General features: G+C 44.9%; 1 protein-coding gene across 4 annotated transcripts in view; it reads right to left on the bottom strand.

Moving 5' to 3' along the window:
• Positions 1-6,729: 6,729 nt before the first annotated feature.
• ASH2L (ASH2 like, histone lysine methyltransferase complex subunit) overlaps positions 6,730-18,707 on the bottom strand; it is a 231,446-nt gene continuing 219,468 nt past the window's right edge. For all 4 annotated transcript variants that reach the window (XM_069213442.1, XM_069213441.1, XM_069213444.1 and 1 more), the window contains one exon: positions 6,730-7,401. In XM_069213442.1, the coding sequence (XP_069069543.1) occupies positions 7,294-7,401 (108 nt within the window). In that variant the 3' untranslated portion in view covers positions 6,730-7,293. The remainder of the gene's footprint in view (positions 7,402-18,707) is intronic.

An 18,707-nucleotide genomic window follows, 5' to 3' on the forward strand; every position in this document is an offset into this window, starting at 1 on the left:
AATACATGACTGTCATGCTGCCCATTCAAACTAAGACAACCTTGTGAGATAGGTGATAAAGAAATGCTTTCGGGCCAGAAATACTGCCTGAAACTTGAGGTAACTGATGTGAAGGGATTGGTGACTGAGATTCCAGAGGACCTGTTCTGTGCGGTCTTGAAGATAAGCACCCCACCCCATCAGTGATGCAGCTGGCCAGTATGACTTGAGGAACATGGTCCAGATAAGGCTGGCCTTTCAACAGGTCAGTAGTATTCCACCATTGCAGAGAGTGGTGAGTATGGCGGTTTAACACTAGATCTTCTAGTTGACTGACCACTGACATGACAGGCACTGCTGTGGGGGACGCATGTGCAGTCTGGCATGGGGAACTATGGCAGTGCAGTACGTCATCATTCCCAACGGGCATATAATATCCCTGACTGTGTATGAGCAATTCTTCTGAAACTGGGGGAGAAAAGACTGGAAACTGTATGCAGGCAGGGTTGGGTTATGCTAGCCCCAGATCTGCATTGAGAATAGCTCCTAGGTAAGGCTGTATCTGTAGGAGGTGGGATTTGAAAAAGTTGAGTGTGAAGGAGATCCACTGTCAACTGGGTGCGATATTGGCACTGTGGTAACATACTGGCTTTGATGAGCAGGTCATCTAGGTAAGGGAACTCAAGATTGTTCTGTCTTCGGAGGTGTGAGGCAACTACTGCTTAACACTTTGTGAAGTCTCTGGGAGTAGTAGTGACCCTCAAAGGCAGGACTTTAAACTGGTAATTTTTGCCTGCAATAAACCTTAGATACTCTTGGTGTACAGGGTGGATGGGAATATGAAAGTAGGCATCCTTTAGATCTAGAACTATCAGTCACCTTGTTGTAGAAGTGGAACAGCATCTTGAGTAACCATGCTAAAGTGTTTTGACAAATTGTATTGGTTTAATGGTTTGAGGTTGAGAAAAGGCTGGGGTGAGCAGTCCTTTTTGGGAATGCCGAAGTATAGTGTGTATACCCCGGATCCCTGGTGTTGTAAGGAACATGCTTGATGGCCCCTTTGTGAACTGTGATTGAACCTCTTTTTTGAGAAGGGTGAGGTGTTTTTAGGGATTGCTGGTGAGTGCGAGGGGGAATATTCGAGGAGTGGTAATGAGCTCCAGACAATAACCATGTTGGATAATGAAAAGGACTCATTGGTCCGTGGTGATGTTGACCCATTCTGAATGAAAGTTTCGGAGCCATCCCCTGCCAAGTGTGGAACGGGCAAGGGGAAGGCGGAGGTAGTCACTGCTTTGCAGTGTCGGAAGAGCCGCAGGAGGTGGTGCTCTTACCTCACCCCTTATTGTTGTTGCCTCCTTAGGAACCCCTAGAAAAGGAGGCTTGAGACTGTCAGGATTGTGAAGTGGATGCCTCCGAAGAAGTGAATTTATAGGAGCCTCTGAAACTGGGGTAATGAAAAGTACCCTTCTGTGTGGGGGATTGGATGGCACCCATGGCCTTTGCCATATCTGTATTCTTCTTTATGTTCTCATAGGTAGTATCCTCTTGAAGCTCCTTGTCATAGGGCATGTTAAGGACTGCTAGCTGAACTTCTGGCTTGAAACCAGAGCAACGGAGCCAAGCGTGCCTAAAGGAGGGCATTTGTGTTAATGCCGTGTGCAGCTGTATCTGTAGCATTGAGGGCAATGCGGATGGAATAGTTTTACATTTTTTGCCATTCAGCAAATATGTGTTGCCCTCCTTTCCGGTGCTCATCTGGTAGAAACAGGAGAAAGTCCTCCATTTTGTACTAGTGAGCCCGGCAATATATGGCTAGTAATGCCTGGGAATTGGCAATACACCAATGGTTAGCTGCTTGTGCAGCAACTCTTTTGCCAGCAGTATCAATTTTCCTGCTCTCCTCAGGAGAAGAGTCACCAGAAGCCTGGCTATTGGCATGTTTTTGGGCTGTATGTGGTGACAATGGGGACAGGAGGGACGTAAGACCTAATATATATTGGGCTACCGGGAGCTGGCTTCTATTTTTTGTCAACCCTGGGGGTGATAACCCTAGAGTGGACTGGCTCACTGAAGATTTCATCAGCATGATGACATATGCCAGGGAGCATTGGGAGAAACTGAATATCCCTATGTGTAGATGTCAGTATGTCAAACAGGAAGACCTGGGATCACTGTGTGCCTCCACATTGTGAGATGTAGCTGCTCTTGCCACTACTTGTTGGCAGGAAGTAGTCATCTGGTAGTGAGGGACATGTGGGGTACAGGTCTGGATCACTGGAGAGGACGGGGTCAGCATTGTAAGTGCCCCGGGGATCTGGGTCTTGTTGTGACCCACACAAATCATCCCCAACAAATAAAGGGGACCCTCGAGGGGTGAGACAGGAGAATGAGGAGGGGAAATAGGTGAAGGCGAAGAAGGGGATGGAGGAGGTGAAGGTGGAGCAAAAGGAGGAGAAGACCTGCGAGATGGGCCAGTGGTCTTGTCTTTACTTCCTTTGAGGTGGAGGAGTGTCTGATGCTTCCTGAAAGAACAGCTTCCTCTTTAACAATACAGGAGAAGAAGCAACAAGGAGTCCTGTAGCCTCTTGAATATGGAGGCACTGCTGACTAGCATCCATGATCTCCTGTGTCGGCTCCACGGAAAAAGGAGTAGCAGAAGACTGGCTAGAGTCTCTGTGTTTCGAAGTTTTCGGGTCCATGGGTTTCGGCACCTAAGGTTTTGGTTGGTGCAAATTTGCGGCACTGATGTCAAGGATGTGTGCAGTTTGCCAGAGCCAAGGTTTGAACCAAAATGAAGATTCTCGGTCTGGAGTGCTAGAGGTCGAAGCCAACTATGCTGGCTTGGTCCTGGCTGTTTTCAGAGCCAGGCGGAAGGCAGGGCAGATTAAATGGTTTTTCGGTTTCAACCACAGCCTGGTGGCAGTGGCTGACCAGCAACCTTTTGAAAGGGCTTTTTCAGAGTCTTGGGGTGGGTAGGAAGGGCCACAGTACTCACGGGTTGTGCGGACGTTACCTTGTAGCTTGCAATGCCTGACTTCACATCAGAGTAGGAATAGTCCTGGATGGAGAGGGCCTCTTCTTGTGCAGGCTCCTCCTGAGCGTGTTCCTCCCCAAAGATATCCAGGGTGTCGTCCAGAGTCTTGTACGCCATTTCTAATCAATGTGCCCTTCGGTCTCGAAGCGTTTTCTTCAACTGGAATAATCTGCAGACGTCACAGGTAGCCTCCTGGTGATCGGGGGAGAGGTACAGGTTACACACCAGTGGTGATCAGTGTGGGGAAATTTAGCGTGGCACAGAGGACAGAAGCAAAATGGCGTTTGTTCCATCAGGTTGGCATATCGTTCGGTACTGCATGGTAAGGTAGGCCGGAGGTGGGAAAGAACGCCCGAACGGTGCACGCTCTGTGCCTCGACTAACCATTCGAGGCGAGCACTTGGATGGAAAGGCACTAAAACTCGTGCCCTAAGGTAAAAACTCCCACCACCACCATGCACAGTTTTTTTGTCAAAAATTTTACTGCAAATATTACATTGATATTATCAATGATGTTATCAAAGGTGGCGTAATTTGTGGTGTAATTACCAGTGCATGGCGATGGCGCGAGTTATAGTTACCTTAGGGCACAGGTTATAGTTAATGGAGATAACTCCAGCTATAGCAGGTGAATTTCAATGGTTTTGTATGTTTAAAATGTGATGCTAACTATAATGTACCTGTAGAACCTTTGTTTAAGTGAATTTCCATGTTTTTTTTTACATTATAACTATAGAGTCCCCATAACCTTCGTTTTTTTTAGCAAATTTCTATTTAAAAAAAAAAAATGTAAAGCACATAGTAATTTTTATTACTATACGTTAGTCTAACCACCGCTGTACAAAGCTTTTGGCATGCATGGCGGCGGTTTGCCACAGGGCCTGGCAAGGCAGATCCCCTATAAGCACCCAACTTTGTGGCCTTTGGCCATGCGCGGCGGGGTTTGCTTCAAGGACAGGGCTGGGGCTAGATGCTGAGGCCAACCCCCCCTTACCACACAACCCCATGCGGCACACTGCCCTTTGGCTGTGAGCGCCGGGACTTGGCCACGGTTTGTCTCTCTGGGTGTGAGAGGGTGTATCTGAGGGTGAGAGTGACTGTGAGAGCATCTGTGTCTGAGAGTGGGTGCTTAAGTGTCCTTGTGGGTCTGTGAGTGGGTGCACGAGTGTGTGAGTGGGAGAATGATTGAAAAAAAAATTGAGAGAGAGAAAGAGAGGGAAAGAGATAAGAGTTTTTTAGGCTTTGATAAATGATATACTTAGGATGAGATATTGATGGAAAAATTTAAAAGAAAAATGTATTTGTGAATGAAAAAGAGTGAGATCACCTTTCACTATGAATCTTTTAAACTTTTGAAGTTTAAAAGAAATTAAAGAAAAATGACCAGCGATACATCTGGATTAGAACCATCAACTTTAAGTGTGAGCGTCTAAGAGCTTAACCTTTCGGCCATAGGTAACTCCTTACTACGATGCTTCCATACATACCTATGACAGTCAACCCACACATGTAACTGGAAAGAAACATGAATGTCCCATCACTAGGATGCTTTAAAAGTCAAAACACTACTAAACAAATAAACACACTTCCAAGTAATTCTAGGATTTGAACCTTCAGCCTACTGAGTGGCAGCACAAGACCTTTACCATTAGGGCAGAAGTGACTAAGTTCTGCTCTACATCCAAATGTAACTATAACATTCGTACCAAACATCTTGCTAGTTTGATGCTTTGTCATTGCAATGGTATCTCCATGCAATGACTTCAAACTCTCTCTCTCTCTCTTCCATCCCACTATGGAATGGAAGAGAGACAGACAGGACTGCGGGTGCCTTCAGACTCCCCACTAGCAGGCGCCCCACGTCTTGTGAGAGCCAGCACTGCTCCCACAAGCAGGGTGCTGCTTTAAAAAGCAGCTCCCTGCTTGTAGGAGCAATGTTTCCATTTAACAGATGAAAACACTGCTTTTTGACAGTGGGAGCTGTTTGACAGGGGTATTGGGGGTGGGGGGTGAGAGGGGGGATGTAATATGGCACGTTGCTCAACTGCATCAAATTAAAAATTTGAATGAAGCCCCTGGGAGGTGGCGGAAGGGGGCTGTGCACTTTTGTGTCATGCCCCCGGGACTTGAACAAATGAATTTTTCTGATATTAAAAAAAAAAAAAAAAGACAAAATGTTTTTAAGCCCTGGCGAGGTTCCTCTGGGACCCCAGCACCAGAGGTAATGGTTCAGGGTGTCCCTACCCTAGCCCCTTTTGTTTTGTTTTTTTAAACGTTTTTCCATGGGACTCGGCTGAAGCAGATCTTTTCCAATACTTCCTTGTTGAAGTGTTAGCAGCCAATCAGATACCTGCACGGGGACAGTCAGATCAGCAACCCTAGAAATCTATATATTATTTTACCTTTAATTTCTCCTAAACTACTGAACAGATTTACACCAAATTACAAAACGTGTAATCTGCGTAACAGCAATTACCTTCCTGCCAAGTTTGGTGCAATTCCATTCAGTTTAGGTGGTAGGCATGTCTAAACACCCCATGGAAAAATGAATGTGGAAAACACATTTTGGGAACCCCCAACTTTTTCTCAGCCCCACTTGACGGATCACCCTATAACGTTCAAGACAGCAGCTGAACTGACCAAAGTATACATTTTAAAAATTTTCCCCTGTGGTGTTAGTTGGCGCTTCTTGATCTTGCTGTCCTTTGACATCATCTTCCTCTCTGTTTCGGTGACCTCATCAGCATGGGAGCACTTTCCTTGCGCTACTTCCATTTCCTCAAGGTTGTCCTCATCGCTCAACAGCCCAAGGTCTTTAAACTCTGTTTTATGCAGTGACTGCCTTGGCATAGTGCGCTTACCTCCGCTTCTCACTTGTCTTCATGGTCTTGGGTAGGAACTCCACACAAGAATCAGAGACCACAAAGTTGTGATCCTTTGTCAGGTAAAAGTTATAGCTTTCCTCATGTGCCAACTGGTGGTGGGCACTTACAGAAGAATCTAAAAAGGATTATATGCTCCATCCCAGATGTTCATTCTCTCATTCACACAGTTAATGTCCTTCTGACAGAAAGCCCTTTGGTACCCTTCAGGTCTTATTTGTGTCGGTTGGTGAACCCTACAAAAACTGCTTATTCTTTGACGTCTGTGCTCCAAGCTATCATGTAAAGAGACTTCTGTGGCAGGGGGCACGGGGGGGAGAAGTTTGAGTGCTCAGGAAGATAGACTGCAAGAGACAATTTAGGCCCAACCACTAGACCTAGATGGTGGCATGAGGTCTTAAGCTAAACAGCTCCAAAATTAAAAATATGCATGAGCTCCGGCTTTCGACTCAATATTTAAACCTCTGTTGCTTCATGACCCACATTCAGATATGACCTTCTATTGGAATCCAATTTGGTGACTCAACTGTGAAACTGGTGAATGGACCTAGTACTCTGCCTTGCAAAACCTTACATTTCGACTTACAAAGCTATATTAATTGGTGCTTTGTTAATACCCAGGACACAGAAGCAATGCACCGCACTCCAAGGTGCCAAAACCCATGCATGCCATTCTCAAACTATCCTGGATGCAGATTCCACCCCCAAAGCGCAATAATTCCCCTGAAAACTAAGCAACATGTGACCTCCACAGGCAGATTTCGAACTTAAATGTTCAAGGACTGCATATCAAACCACTGAAATCATGTGGGCAAGGTGGTACATCAAGACTTAACAACTGCCACTTAGAGATTTTATTTAAAAGTATACATTAAAAATGTGAATATTTGTAACTTATGTCAGAAACTTTGAATCTGTTAAATGCAGATTTATGAAAGTTCTATATACAGCAAAAAACAAATACCACAGCCACTTTGCTTTAATGTTGCAGTAAACATTCCTTGTCGTCATCTATAATGCCCGCTAGCTGAAATTAGCAACAGGGGAATGTTAGGGCAGGTTTACTGGTCAGCATTCTCCGTTAAAATACAACAAAGTACATTCATAAATAGTGGGGGATGGAAATAATTGCTTCATGTATTTTAAGGACCGGAAATAGTAGTAGTATTTATCATGAAGGCTGCATTTTACTCTAAACAAACATTCCTTAAGCACTTCTAAGTAAAGATAGCTGCCACAAAGGGGAGCATTTTGGTCAGGAAGCACTATGTAGCCTTGTTAGAGACAGTATTGCTTTGCTCCGTTTATAGGCTCTGTAAAAGGGTTTGTGGGAGGATATGGGTGAAACATGGGCTTGACCAACACACAGTCATAACAAGAATTCCACAATGACATTTATCCTTCCCATGGAGGGCTTTTTCTGCCATCGACTTCAGTTTCCACATGGTAGAGTACATCAGCTAAAGTGTGCTCGACCACTGCTGCCCATCCCATATCACTCATCTGTGATTGAGGAAAAACAGAGGGGGGGAAATAAAACAAATACTATCTTTAATTATTCATGTTATTTTGAAATTCTTCTTAACAGTCGCTCTGGCAGCAACTACTAACTTCAAAAGTTATCAAAAGGCCATCAAACCATTTTATTAAACACCTAGATATAAACTGCTTGAAAGCAGTCTACCATGAAAATGCATAATAGGAGACATCAAGCAGAGTATTAAACAATCAAAGTAAATCATTTGGGCCAATATAAACATTAATATTTCAATCACTTTTCTATTGTGACCATTTTAAGAAAATAGTCCTGCCTTGTCAGGAAATGCCAAGGGAATATGGTAAGATTTCACTCCAGATAGCTTTCCTCAGTCACTTTAAGAACTAATACAAAAAAAGTGTATTGGATATTTATTAAAAGCAGTAGAATTAGTTTCAATACTTTGGCAATGCCATTACATGCTCCATCAGATTTTCTGCATATAAACAAATGTTTTTGAGGAACATATTGACAAATAGGTTGCTGCGTTACAGAACTCAGTAAAATGAAAATGTTTTAAGTACAAAGACCAAAGAAAACATTGCGTACAATGCAGAGCTTTCATTGCGCTCCAACTCACACAATCGAATCTTAGGGAAAATAAGGATTAAACCCATTTGAATCTTGCAACGAAGAACAAGTTACTTCCCTTTGGTAACGCCTTATCTGTTAAAAACATTCTAGTTGCAGTTTCATTCCCTTAGAATTTCCCCCAGGTGGCAGTCTGGATACGGAGTTTTTTTCAATGAGCAGTACACCTGCACGCCGTCAGCTGGCGCTGGTCGGCTCTGTGTCTGTCGTTGTGTGCACCGGACACGATTTCGTATATAAGTCCCACTCCGGCATGCTGTCGTCAGTTTTTTTCCACAACTTTCTACACCAGAATAGTGAAGCCATGATAACACTGACCACTGGTGCGTCTAAACTAGGGCCCCAAAAGGGAAGTCCTGGTCCCTAGAAATCAGGTCAAAGTGGGGAGGATGGGGAGGATGGGTGAGTTGGTAAGGAATCTCCAACTAGGATATTTCTCTACCAGATAAGGCATTACGGAAGGTAATTAACTTGATCATCTGATAGAGAATTCTAGTTGCAGATTCCTTACCTTAGAATAGATACCCAAGCAATACTAACCCCAGAATTGGGTCTACGAACCAAGATCATACTAGGAAGTTGCGTATGACCAAACGGGGCAAAGGATTCCCTTCCCCCTCACTCCCCACCCCACTCCTCCACCTTCAGACTGGACTGTCCAGGCAGTAGTGTTTGGTGAATGTGTGCAAGGATGCCCATGTTGCTGCCTGATAGCACGTGGAGGTTCAGTCCTGGATGTCTAACTCAGTGGTTGCAGCTGTTGCCCTGGTAGAATCAGAGGGTTGCTTTTTAGCCAAAGCGTAGCACATTTTAATGCAGATAACAATCCATCTGGAGATAGTTTTCTTCTGCACTGCCTGACCTTTCTTTGCACCAACATAACCAAAAAAGAGATAATCATCCACCAGGAACTCTTTTGTGCGATTAAGGTAAAATGACAAAGCTCTTTTTGGATACAGGCGGTGGAATCTCTCCTCTTCCTTAGAAGAATGTGGGGTTGCGTAAAAAGCAGGCAAGGTGATGGATTGGCCTAAATGAAAGGGCTTGACCACTTTTGGAAAAACGTAGGCCGTAACGCGAAGCACCACGGTCAGGATAGATGGAAAGGTAGGGCGGCTTAGGGGACAATGCCTACAGCTCAATCACCCTGCAGGCACAGGTAAACGCCACAAGGAAGGCTGTGTTTAATGTCAGAAGCCTGAGAGAACAATTATGGAGAGGCTCAAAAGGGGCGCACATTAGGAATGTCAGAACCAAATTCAAATCCCATCGGGTGAAAGAGGAAACATATGGGTAAGACTCTTAAGGAAACTACTAACTACAGAGGACTTAAAGAGGGTTGACCAGGTAATCTCAGAAATGGCGAGATAGCAGACAAATAACCTTTGAGCGTGCACAAATTAGAGCCCTTCTGTGCCAAAAAAAAGTATGAACAAGAAGAAAGGGACATAGAGTGGGCCAACAGACTTGTCTGTGCACCATGTCAAATTTGTTCCAATGACATGTATACCATTTTGGTGGAGGTATGTCTGGCTGCCAAGATAACGTTACAGACTTCAGGAGGAAAGTCAAAAGCTCTCAACTGTGGCCACTAAATCTCCACGTAAGAAGGCGGAGACAGGACATGTCCGGGTGGGGAACCCTCCCCTGCTCTCTGCAGCAGAAGAGCCTCCTGAAGGGATAGTATGATTGGAGAATCGATGGGCATGCTCAACAGTGCCTAGTCTGGAGCCACAAGGATTACTTATGCCCGGTTGTTCTTAATCTTCTTGAGAACTCTGGACAGAAGTGGTATGGTTGGAAAGGCGTACAGGAGGTCTGAGCTTCATTTGTGACGAAAAGAGTCGCTGAGCGAGTACAACCTAGGAAACTCCAACAAGCAAAACTGCTGACAGTGTGTGTTCTCTGTGGAAGCAAACAGATCTAACCAAGGCTCTCCCCACTGCTGAAAGACCTTGCACCACCTTCTGATGGAGACGCCAATCGTGATCTACCAGGCACTGCCGGCTGAGTTTGTACGCTCTGGCATTCAGAGAGTCCGCCAGGTGTTGAACTACCAGGTAAATGCCCTGATGTTACAGCCATGTCTAGAGCAGAAGAGCTTCCTGACAAACGGTCCATGACCCTACCCCACCCTGCTTCTAGCAGTAGCACATGGCAGTAGTGTTGTCTGAACACCTACACTACTTTCCCTTTGAGGGAAGGAAGAAATGCTTTCAATGCCATTCTGATTGCCTGGAGCTCCAAAAGGTTGATGTCGAGTCCAGACCCAACCGGATACAAGATGCTCCTAATCTCAGCCTCCCCTGGGTGGCTGCTGCATTCCAGGAGTGACACAGCTGTCACTTCTGTGAGATGTGGTTCGGGAAGGGAGAGGGATCTGCCTCGGAACTAAACGTGGTTCATTTGCCACCACTGCAGATCTTGCGCACTTCTTTCCGAGATCTGGACCACATGGCAGAGATTCCCCCGATACTGTGCCTACTGAAACTTTAGGTTCCACTGCAGAGATTGAACATGCCATCCCATAATTCACGTACAGGATGTTGGAGAACACGAGACCCAGCAGCCTCAGAGTCATTCGCACCAACATCCAGGATAAGAGATTAAAACATCGGTATTGTAGCCTCAATATCCTGGACTCTCTGCTAGGGAGGATAAGCCTGAAATTGCACTGTGTCCAGAACAGCTCTGATAAAAGGGAGCGTCTGAGAGGGAGTGAGGTGTGACTTTAGCGTGTTTATAGCAAACCCCAGCAAATACAGCAGGTTCACCGTAATCTGAAGGTAGGAGATCACAGCCTTCGGCAAGCCAGCCTTCAACAGCAAGTCGTCGAGGTAGGGTAAGACTGAACCCCCTGACCTGAGTAGTTGAGCTCCGACCACCGCCATCACGGTGGTGAACACCCGAGGGGCACTGGTAAGGCAAAAGGGGTGCACAGTGAACTGAAAGTGCTCATGGTACATCGTGGACTGCAAGTAACATCTGTGGTCAGACAGATTAGAAATGTGAAAGCAAGTGTCCCGCAAATCTAATGCTATCATTCAGTCTCCTGGGTCCAGGGAAGATGGAACCCGAGCCTTTTCAACTTCTTGAGGAAGAGATTGCGAGACCGCAAGTCTAGGATAAAGCAAAGGCCCTTTTTGTTTTTGGGCATCAGAAAGTAGCACGAATAACAACCATTACTTACTTTTGGCACAGGGACCCTTCTATATGGCTCCCTTGACCAATAATGCTGAAAGCTCCTGATGGAGTAGTGGCAGGTGATCTTCCGTCGGATGTGTGATGTCATGAATGGAGGGGTAGTCTCGAAGGGGAGGGGATAGCCCCTTTGAACTATTTGCAAAACTCACCTGTCTGACGTAATTGACTACCAGAGGAGCAGGTGATGGTGAATCCTGCCTCCTTCTAGATCCTGTTGGGGGCTCGTCACATTGGAAGTTTTGGGAGAAGCTCCTGGGGAGGGGGGGGGGGGTGATGATTAAAGGGGGCTCTGTGACCGTTCTTTGGACCTTCTCGACCGAGATAGGGAGCGATGAGGAGCTGAGCAACAGGCAGCAAGGAGCTTTAGGGAACACTCAGAGCATGACTTCCAGTCGCACTCCAGAGACCACAAGCACAAGAAGTGTGGATCCGTCAAAGACATTGTCTGATAAAAGGATGTGCAGGGCTTGAATCCCCTCTTACGTGAAAACATCCTCGACGGACAAGGAGTGTACACACCCAAAAATCTTTGTCAAAAAGTTTAAAAAAGACCATTTGAAAAGCGACTGAGTGGTAGGTTTTCTTCAGATCAGTGCTGGTTGGCGTGGGAAGGAAACTTAAATGAGCATGCCGGTGTTGCGCCTTTATAGGTCCTGCAACATCATGTCCGGCACGCACGACAACTGACACAGAGCCAACCGATGCCACGACAGCTCACAGGGGTACTGCTCGAGATAAATCTCCGGATCCAGACTGACGCCTGGGGAAATTCTAAGGTAAGGAATCTGCAAGTAGAAGTCTGCATCAGATAATAAAGTTTAAGATTGCTCCATAAAAAGTGTTGAGACCATTCAGTTCCATTCCACTACATTCCATTATTTGCTCTCCTGGAGGTACGGCGAGTGGCTATAAAGTGAGCACATCAGAGGACAGATATCAGGAATACAAGTCTTTTGAAAATGTAGAGCACTATTAACCTTTGTCTCCTCTGCTCTGATAAGAAGGAAAAGCTATTATGTCTAAAGTATGCTACTGTGAAAAACTGTGGAACAATTAACCCAATATGACACAGCAAATGTACAACATTTAAAGAAAAGCCTTGAAGATAAGGTTGTACTTTTAATGGCATTTGCTTACCTGGTCATTGTACAGTGTAAGGAAAACACAAGGTGTTTAACTATCATCTTAGTTTGAGCTTGGGTATTTCTTTCAAATCATAAGCAGTAGTATATTTCCACTCACGGATGGACACTCCGAACAAATTTCTTGTTAAAAGTTAATACACTCTGGTATTCTACATGCAGACTAATGCTGGCCTAAACTAGGCCAAGCTCATTAAAGTTATCAGCATGATTTCTGTTATACTTTCTTGAACAAAAATATAAAAAGAGGAGACAATCTATTAGTTTATGAAAGTTTCTTTTACAGGTAAGGAGAAACATATCTGTAAGTGAGAACAGACATTTATGCAGTCTGATGAGGACAAGCGAGCGTCTGGTGTCAGATAGTACTATGCAGTCTGGAAATCTCCCCACACAACTACAGAAGCCAGACCTCTAGCAGACACCTGCTCAACTTTAAAATACAGAGCCTAATGCCTTTTGCCTTGAGAAAGCTGCAGGCCTGTGTGCCAAAAGGAGTGAAACACGTTGGCTGTATTGCCTAAGTGCGTTCAAGCTTGGAATAGGAAATGAAAAGAAGCTCTTTGATACAACTAATAGATTTTTTTTTTTTTTTTATGTATAAAAGGAATTCTACTGATTGTTGTAATGATCTTTAGCTTTTTTAGACCAGGACATATAGGTGTATCACCCCAAGGTTTAACAACTGTTTACAATAAGAGGGGCAAAGGTTTTACCAAAGGCGTCTGAAAAGCTACGTAACAAAATCCAACTGTTCTAATGGTTCCTTAAATTGACTAAACTTTCCCTTCTTGGTAAAAAGTGACAAGGTTTCCAAAAAACCCTTCTCGTTAATCATGTGTCTTTTTAAAACTTTGATTATTTAAAATAAAATTGGATACAGAAAAGATGCTTAGAAGAATCAGCATTTTTTACTACTTGTATCTTTCGACTAATCTGCCAATCAGCAATAAAAGCGGCTTTTTGCTTAGATGTAATGCACCCTTCCCCTTTGAAATCACCAAAGAAAATAAACCAAAATCATAAACTGCTAGGGGCACTGCAATTCACATGGAGAAGTGGTGAGCCTGCTCCTTTAAAGATTCCCCAAGCTGCTTTGTCCCTGGTCCAGCCTGTTCTGGATGGAGGTGCTTCACACCTCCACCCTGCAGGAAATGTAACACCTGGAGGTGAGCCTCAAAGGCTCAGGCCCTCCTGTTAGTGCACCAGGGCACCCCAAACAAGGAGGAGTGACCACTTCAGCTGGGACCCCCTCCTTGCAGAACCCTCCATCTTGGTTTGGCGGATAGGGACCACTAAAAATAGGAATGTGCCCATTAGACGCAACAGCCTTAGGTTGGTCATTACCCAACTTTCTGCCTGCCATTCTCCACTTTTCTGACACTGTTTTTGATGGTTTTAGGGCTCTGCACACTTTACCACTGCTAATCAGTGCTAAAGTGGATATGCCCGCTCCCTTAAACATGGTAACATTGGTTCGACAACTGGCTTAATTGATTTACTGATAAGTCCCTAGTAAAATTGCACTACATGTGCCCAGGGCCTGTAAGTTAAATGATACTAGTGGGCCTGCAGTACTGATTGTGCCACCCACATAAGTAGCCCCTTAACCATGTTTCAGGCCTACCATTGCAAGGTCTGTGTGTGCAGTTTCACTGCCACTTCGACTTGGCATTTGAAAGTACTTGCCACGCCTTAAACTCCCCTTTTTCTACATACAAGTCACCCCTAAGGAAGGCCCTAGGTAACCCATAGGGTAGTGTTCTATGTAGGTAAAAGGCAGGGCTGTACATGTGTGTTTTATATGTCCTAGTAGTGAAAAGCTCCTAAATTCGTTTCCCACTACTGTGAGGCCTGCTCCTTTCGTAGACTAGCATTTGGACTGCCCTAATATAGTTTGAGTGGTAAATTCTGATCTGAAAATAGTACCCAGGTCATATTTAGTATGGCCAGGATGGTAATAGAAAGTCCTGCTCATTGGTGAGGTTGGATTTTATATTACAATTTTAGAAATGCCACTTTTAGAAAAAGTGCATTTCTCTGCACTTAAAACCAGCTGTGCTTTACAGCCTGTCTCCAATCAACGTCTGGCTGGTGCTAGTTGACAACTCCCTTTTGTATTTCACCCAGACAACAATATACACAGGACACTCAGTCACATCTGCATATTGAATGGGTCTTCCTGGGCTGGAAGGGTGGAGGGCCTGACACTTACATTTCAAAGGCCAGTGGCCAGCCCTCACAGAATGGACTGATAACACAGACCCTGGCAGACAGGACTGGGCTGAAAGGGGAACTAGTGCACTCTTTGAAGGCTCCCCCACGTTTTTTGGTACATAAACTGCGTTTCTGCCCCACCAACTCAGACACTTCTGGACCTACGCCTGCACCCTGTCAGAGGAGCTACCTGGCTGCCCAAATGACTCATCTAGACTGCTTTACTGAGGAGGACTGCTGCCCTGCTGGCCTCTGACTTTGCTGGAAGGACTCTGCCTTCCTCAGAAGTGCTCTCCAGGGGTTTGGCTTGAGCTTGCCTCCTGTTTCTGAAGTCACAGGGCCAACAAAGACTTCATCTCTTCAAGAAACTCCTTGTGCGTCGAAACTTGACTATATGTTTGCGGAAATAGACGTAAAGCCTGCATCGCAGCTGAGAAATTACTGCACAGCTTACTGGAATGATGCAGCACTGACTTCCCGACTGGAAATTCCTCACAGCGCCTGCCTTGCTTAGGAAAATCTGACGCATCGCCTGCCGGATAGACGCAGCGCTGCTCCTTCTTTCAGCGAATCAAGGATTTTCAACACATCGTCTCTGGGTGTCAAAATATCCTCGCATTGCAGTGAGGAACCACAACTGCGCACTGAGAAACACCGCAAATCCCTTGCAGCCTGGAAAGAAACGGCACATAGTCTGTGCCGCGTCAGAAAATCTGACCCAACACCTTATTTTTCCACGCATCTCCTCCTCTGCGGTCTGCGTGCATCGTTATGATTGATGCATCCCAGGTACTGTGTGTAACAAAGAAAAAAACTTTTAATTTCTAAGGACTGAGACTCTTAAATCTTTTAAAAGTGATATTTCAACTTGTGCGTATTGGATCTTTGTCATTTTTATTTTATTTTATTCAGATAAATATCTATTATTTTAAACCTGTGTGGCGTCCTTCTCTAGTGTTTTCATTGTGCTACTCTATGATTTATTGCACAAATACTTTACACATTGCCTTCTAAATTAAGCCTGATTGCTCAGTGCCAAGCTATCAGAGGGTGAGCAGAGGATAATTTAGATTGTGTTGAGACTTAACCCGACTTGAATTGTGGTCCCTATTTGGGCAAGGGTGTATACCTCTGCCAACTACAGACCCCATTTCTAACATCCGTCTTCCTCAAAGGGGGTGGGCACAGGAAGGGTTTAGCACCCTTGGGGACAGTAGCCATTGGCTACTGCCCACTGACCCCTGTGACGACCCTAAATCTAGTACTTTGGGGCACCCCTGAAGCTTACCAGATTCTTGGCAACCTCAAGAAGAAAGGACTGCCAAGAAGACCCCAACAGTGAAGACTCCAGTCGACAAATGACTTGGCCCCAAGCCCTACAAGCCTGTATGGAGATTCAAGACGCCTGCTCCAAAAAGGTAACATCCTGAAGGGCCAGCGACCTCTACAAACCCTCCCACAGGAATGCCAGCCCAGCAGAGGGCCAAGATCTCCTGAGGACAGCGGCCCTGTCCAGAAGAAACCCTCCAAAAGTATTCCAGAACCGCCCCAAATCTGCTAGCACTGCGCACTCTGCACTTGACATCCCCAGGCAGAGTCCAGGTGGCCCACCAGTCCGATTGGGTTGACCCCTCCTGGCTGAAACAATGTCTACCCCCGACCCAACCGTGACAGTATCCAATGAAGATACCCTACGCCCAAGGAGACACCTGCAGCCCCCTGGCCTTGGGGAATGTGACAGACAGTCCAGCAACATCCAGTGGGTGCCTCCCCTACTTGTCCAGCCTTGGGTTTCCTGGAACGGACCTCTGCACTCAGCCAGCCCTGTGTTGCTGGTTGTGCACTTTTGGGGTCAGCCTAAACTTGACCTGTGGACATTCTAACCCTTTAAGACTGGAATTGTAAGTCATATACTTAACTGTAAATAGTGCTAACACTTTTCTCTCCCTAGGACTCTATTGACTCCTATGAAAAATTGCACTTAATGTCAACTTTTGAAATTAAAGTGTTACTTACTTGTAAACTGCTTTACCTGCAAGAACCAAACACAGTATATTTACAACTATACTTACCTGCAACAAAGACCTTCTGGTTCTAGTAATAAAGAAATAAAATATATTTTTACTACATAAAAACAATTCGCCTGGAGTTAGTCATTGTGTGTGTATCTCATTTGACTGTGTGTACAACAAATGCTTTACACTACCATCTGATAAGCCTAACTGCTCAACCACACTACCACATAAGAGAGCATTAGTATGATCCTCTTTAGCCTCTGTTACGCCTGTGTGGACCCCTGGACTCTGTACACACCATACCTCACTTTGGTAGAGGATATACAGAGCCAGTTTTCTACACAATGGACATCAAGGTGTCAGAGGAGACTGGAAAGGAGGAATCCCTTCTCGTGGCACTTGAGTTGGGATGAGACAAAGAGGTAAAGGAAATTATGGGCGTTTCACCGAAAGGCGGAGCTTGTACCTCCCTTTTGTCCTGCAGCCTCCAATGTGAAGCCACAATGCATTCCATAATCAGGAATTGAATGGGAGTTTGGAAGCCAAATTCCTCACACAATGTGCTGGTGTTTCTAGGACTTGTTTTCCATGAAAGAAAGGACACTACTTGAAAAGGCAGCTGGGGTGAGACTTGACCCTTTTTAGCATCAACATCTATTTAGTTCCATTTTGCCCCAAAAGTAGACTTTTTTCAGTCTTTATTTTCAGACGGTAAAGTGACACCACAGGTTCTTGTGCCTGTAAGCCTAAAGCAAGCAACTAAGTGTTCAGGGGTCCTGGCTTTAAGCAAAGGAAAAATGAACTTGCAAACAGGCTCTTCCATACATGTTGGGTAAGTGAAAATTTGGGAATACTAAAAGAAGCAGGGTCAACATTTTTCCTTCAAAGATACAATGCTTCTGGCACAGGTTATTGCATTATGTTCTTCATTCGGATAACTGAATGGGTTTCTTTCTTCAGCAAATATATAGTGCATTTGCCAATGTAAAATTTGATAAGTAAAAAGGGGATTAGGAAAGGAAAACTATTTTCAAGAATGAAAATCCTAAATGTAGACATATGTTCTGGGATCAAATTGTCTACTAATTGGGATTATAGATGAAAAGCCCAGTAGTTTAAGTATGCATGGGTGAAGATAGTGACCTATGGTCCAGGAACATACAGGAACCCCCAATACAAGGTTGCTGTGGATGCATAAACCAAATTGTCTGCATGGTGACCGCAGAGGGGAGCACTCCTAGATAGCACCATTGTTTAACCCAGTACAGGGCCCTGAGGCCATGGGGGAACGATTCTTCCAGAAATTCTATCCAGTCATGACTTTCTGCTGCTTGTATCCACAGTATATTAACTTTTGTACAACTGCACAGGTTGGTAAACAAAAGGCTTCTTTTGAACTGGATGAAGAAGCATACCTACATACCTGATGCCTACATGAAGATCCAAAGTTAGGTGCTATAGTTGCATGTTCCGAAAGAACTAGATGGGTGGATGCATTGGTTCACGTCAGCTAAAATGGGTGTTGAAGGACTTTAAAAACTTCTCAGTCAGAGATGAAGGGTGGCTGGAGACTTGGAGCAGGGCCCAAGATGAGCACCACTGATCGAGATTAGATCTGGACATTTGGGGCGTCTTGCAGCCGCAGGTTTTGGGCGATAGGGGAAGGGAGTATACATTAAAGACTGAGGTTTTAGGATGTCACAAACTACTCCTTAACAGGACTTCAAAAATCAGATTCAGGCCCAACATAGCACTGCCGTTTTGATGTAGGGCAGTCAAACGTGGTATTTCCTCTCCCCTTTGGGGCATGGGGACAGCAATCCCTGGAATATAGACAACCAAGATGAGTTCTGACTTTTGGTATTACGCACTTTGGGTCTACGGTTTCAAATCTCAAAGAGGCCATGTTATTTCAAAGAGGATGGGCAGAAATATAAAAAATAAAGGAGTTACCCAATATCCCACTGAGACTAGTCTAAGCACTGAGGTGCACACATTTTCAAGATGTTGTACAATCTGATCCGAAAAAAAAATCTGTCATTTATAGTGCAAGATAATCAATGATTGAGGAATGCTGTATGCTTTTGTGGGTGGAAATAAAAT

Source organism: Pleurodeles waltl, chromosome 11 (assembly GCF_031143425.1).
Source record: "Pleurodeles waltl isolate 20211129_DDA chromosome 11, aPleWal1.hap1.20221129, whole genome shotgun sequence".
In the NCBI taxonomy this organism is placed as follows: Eukaryota; Metazoa; Chordata; class Amphibia; order Caudata; family Salamandridae; genus Pleurodeles; species Pleurodeles waltl.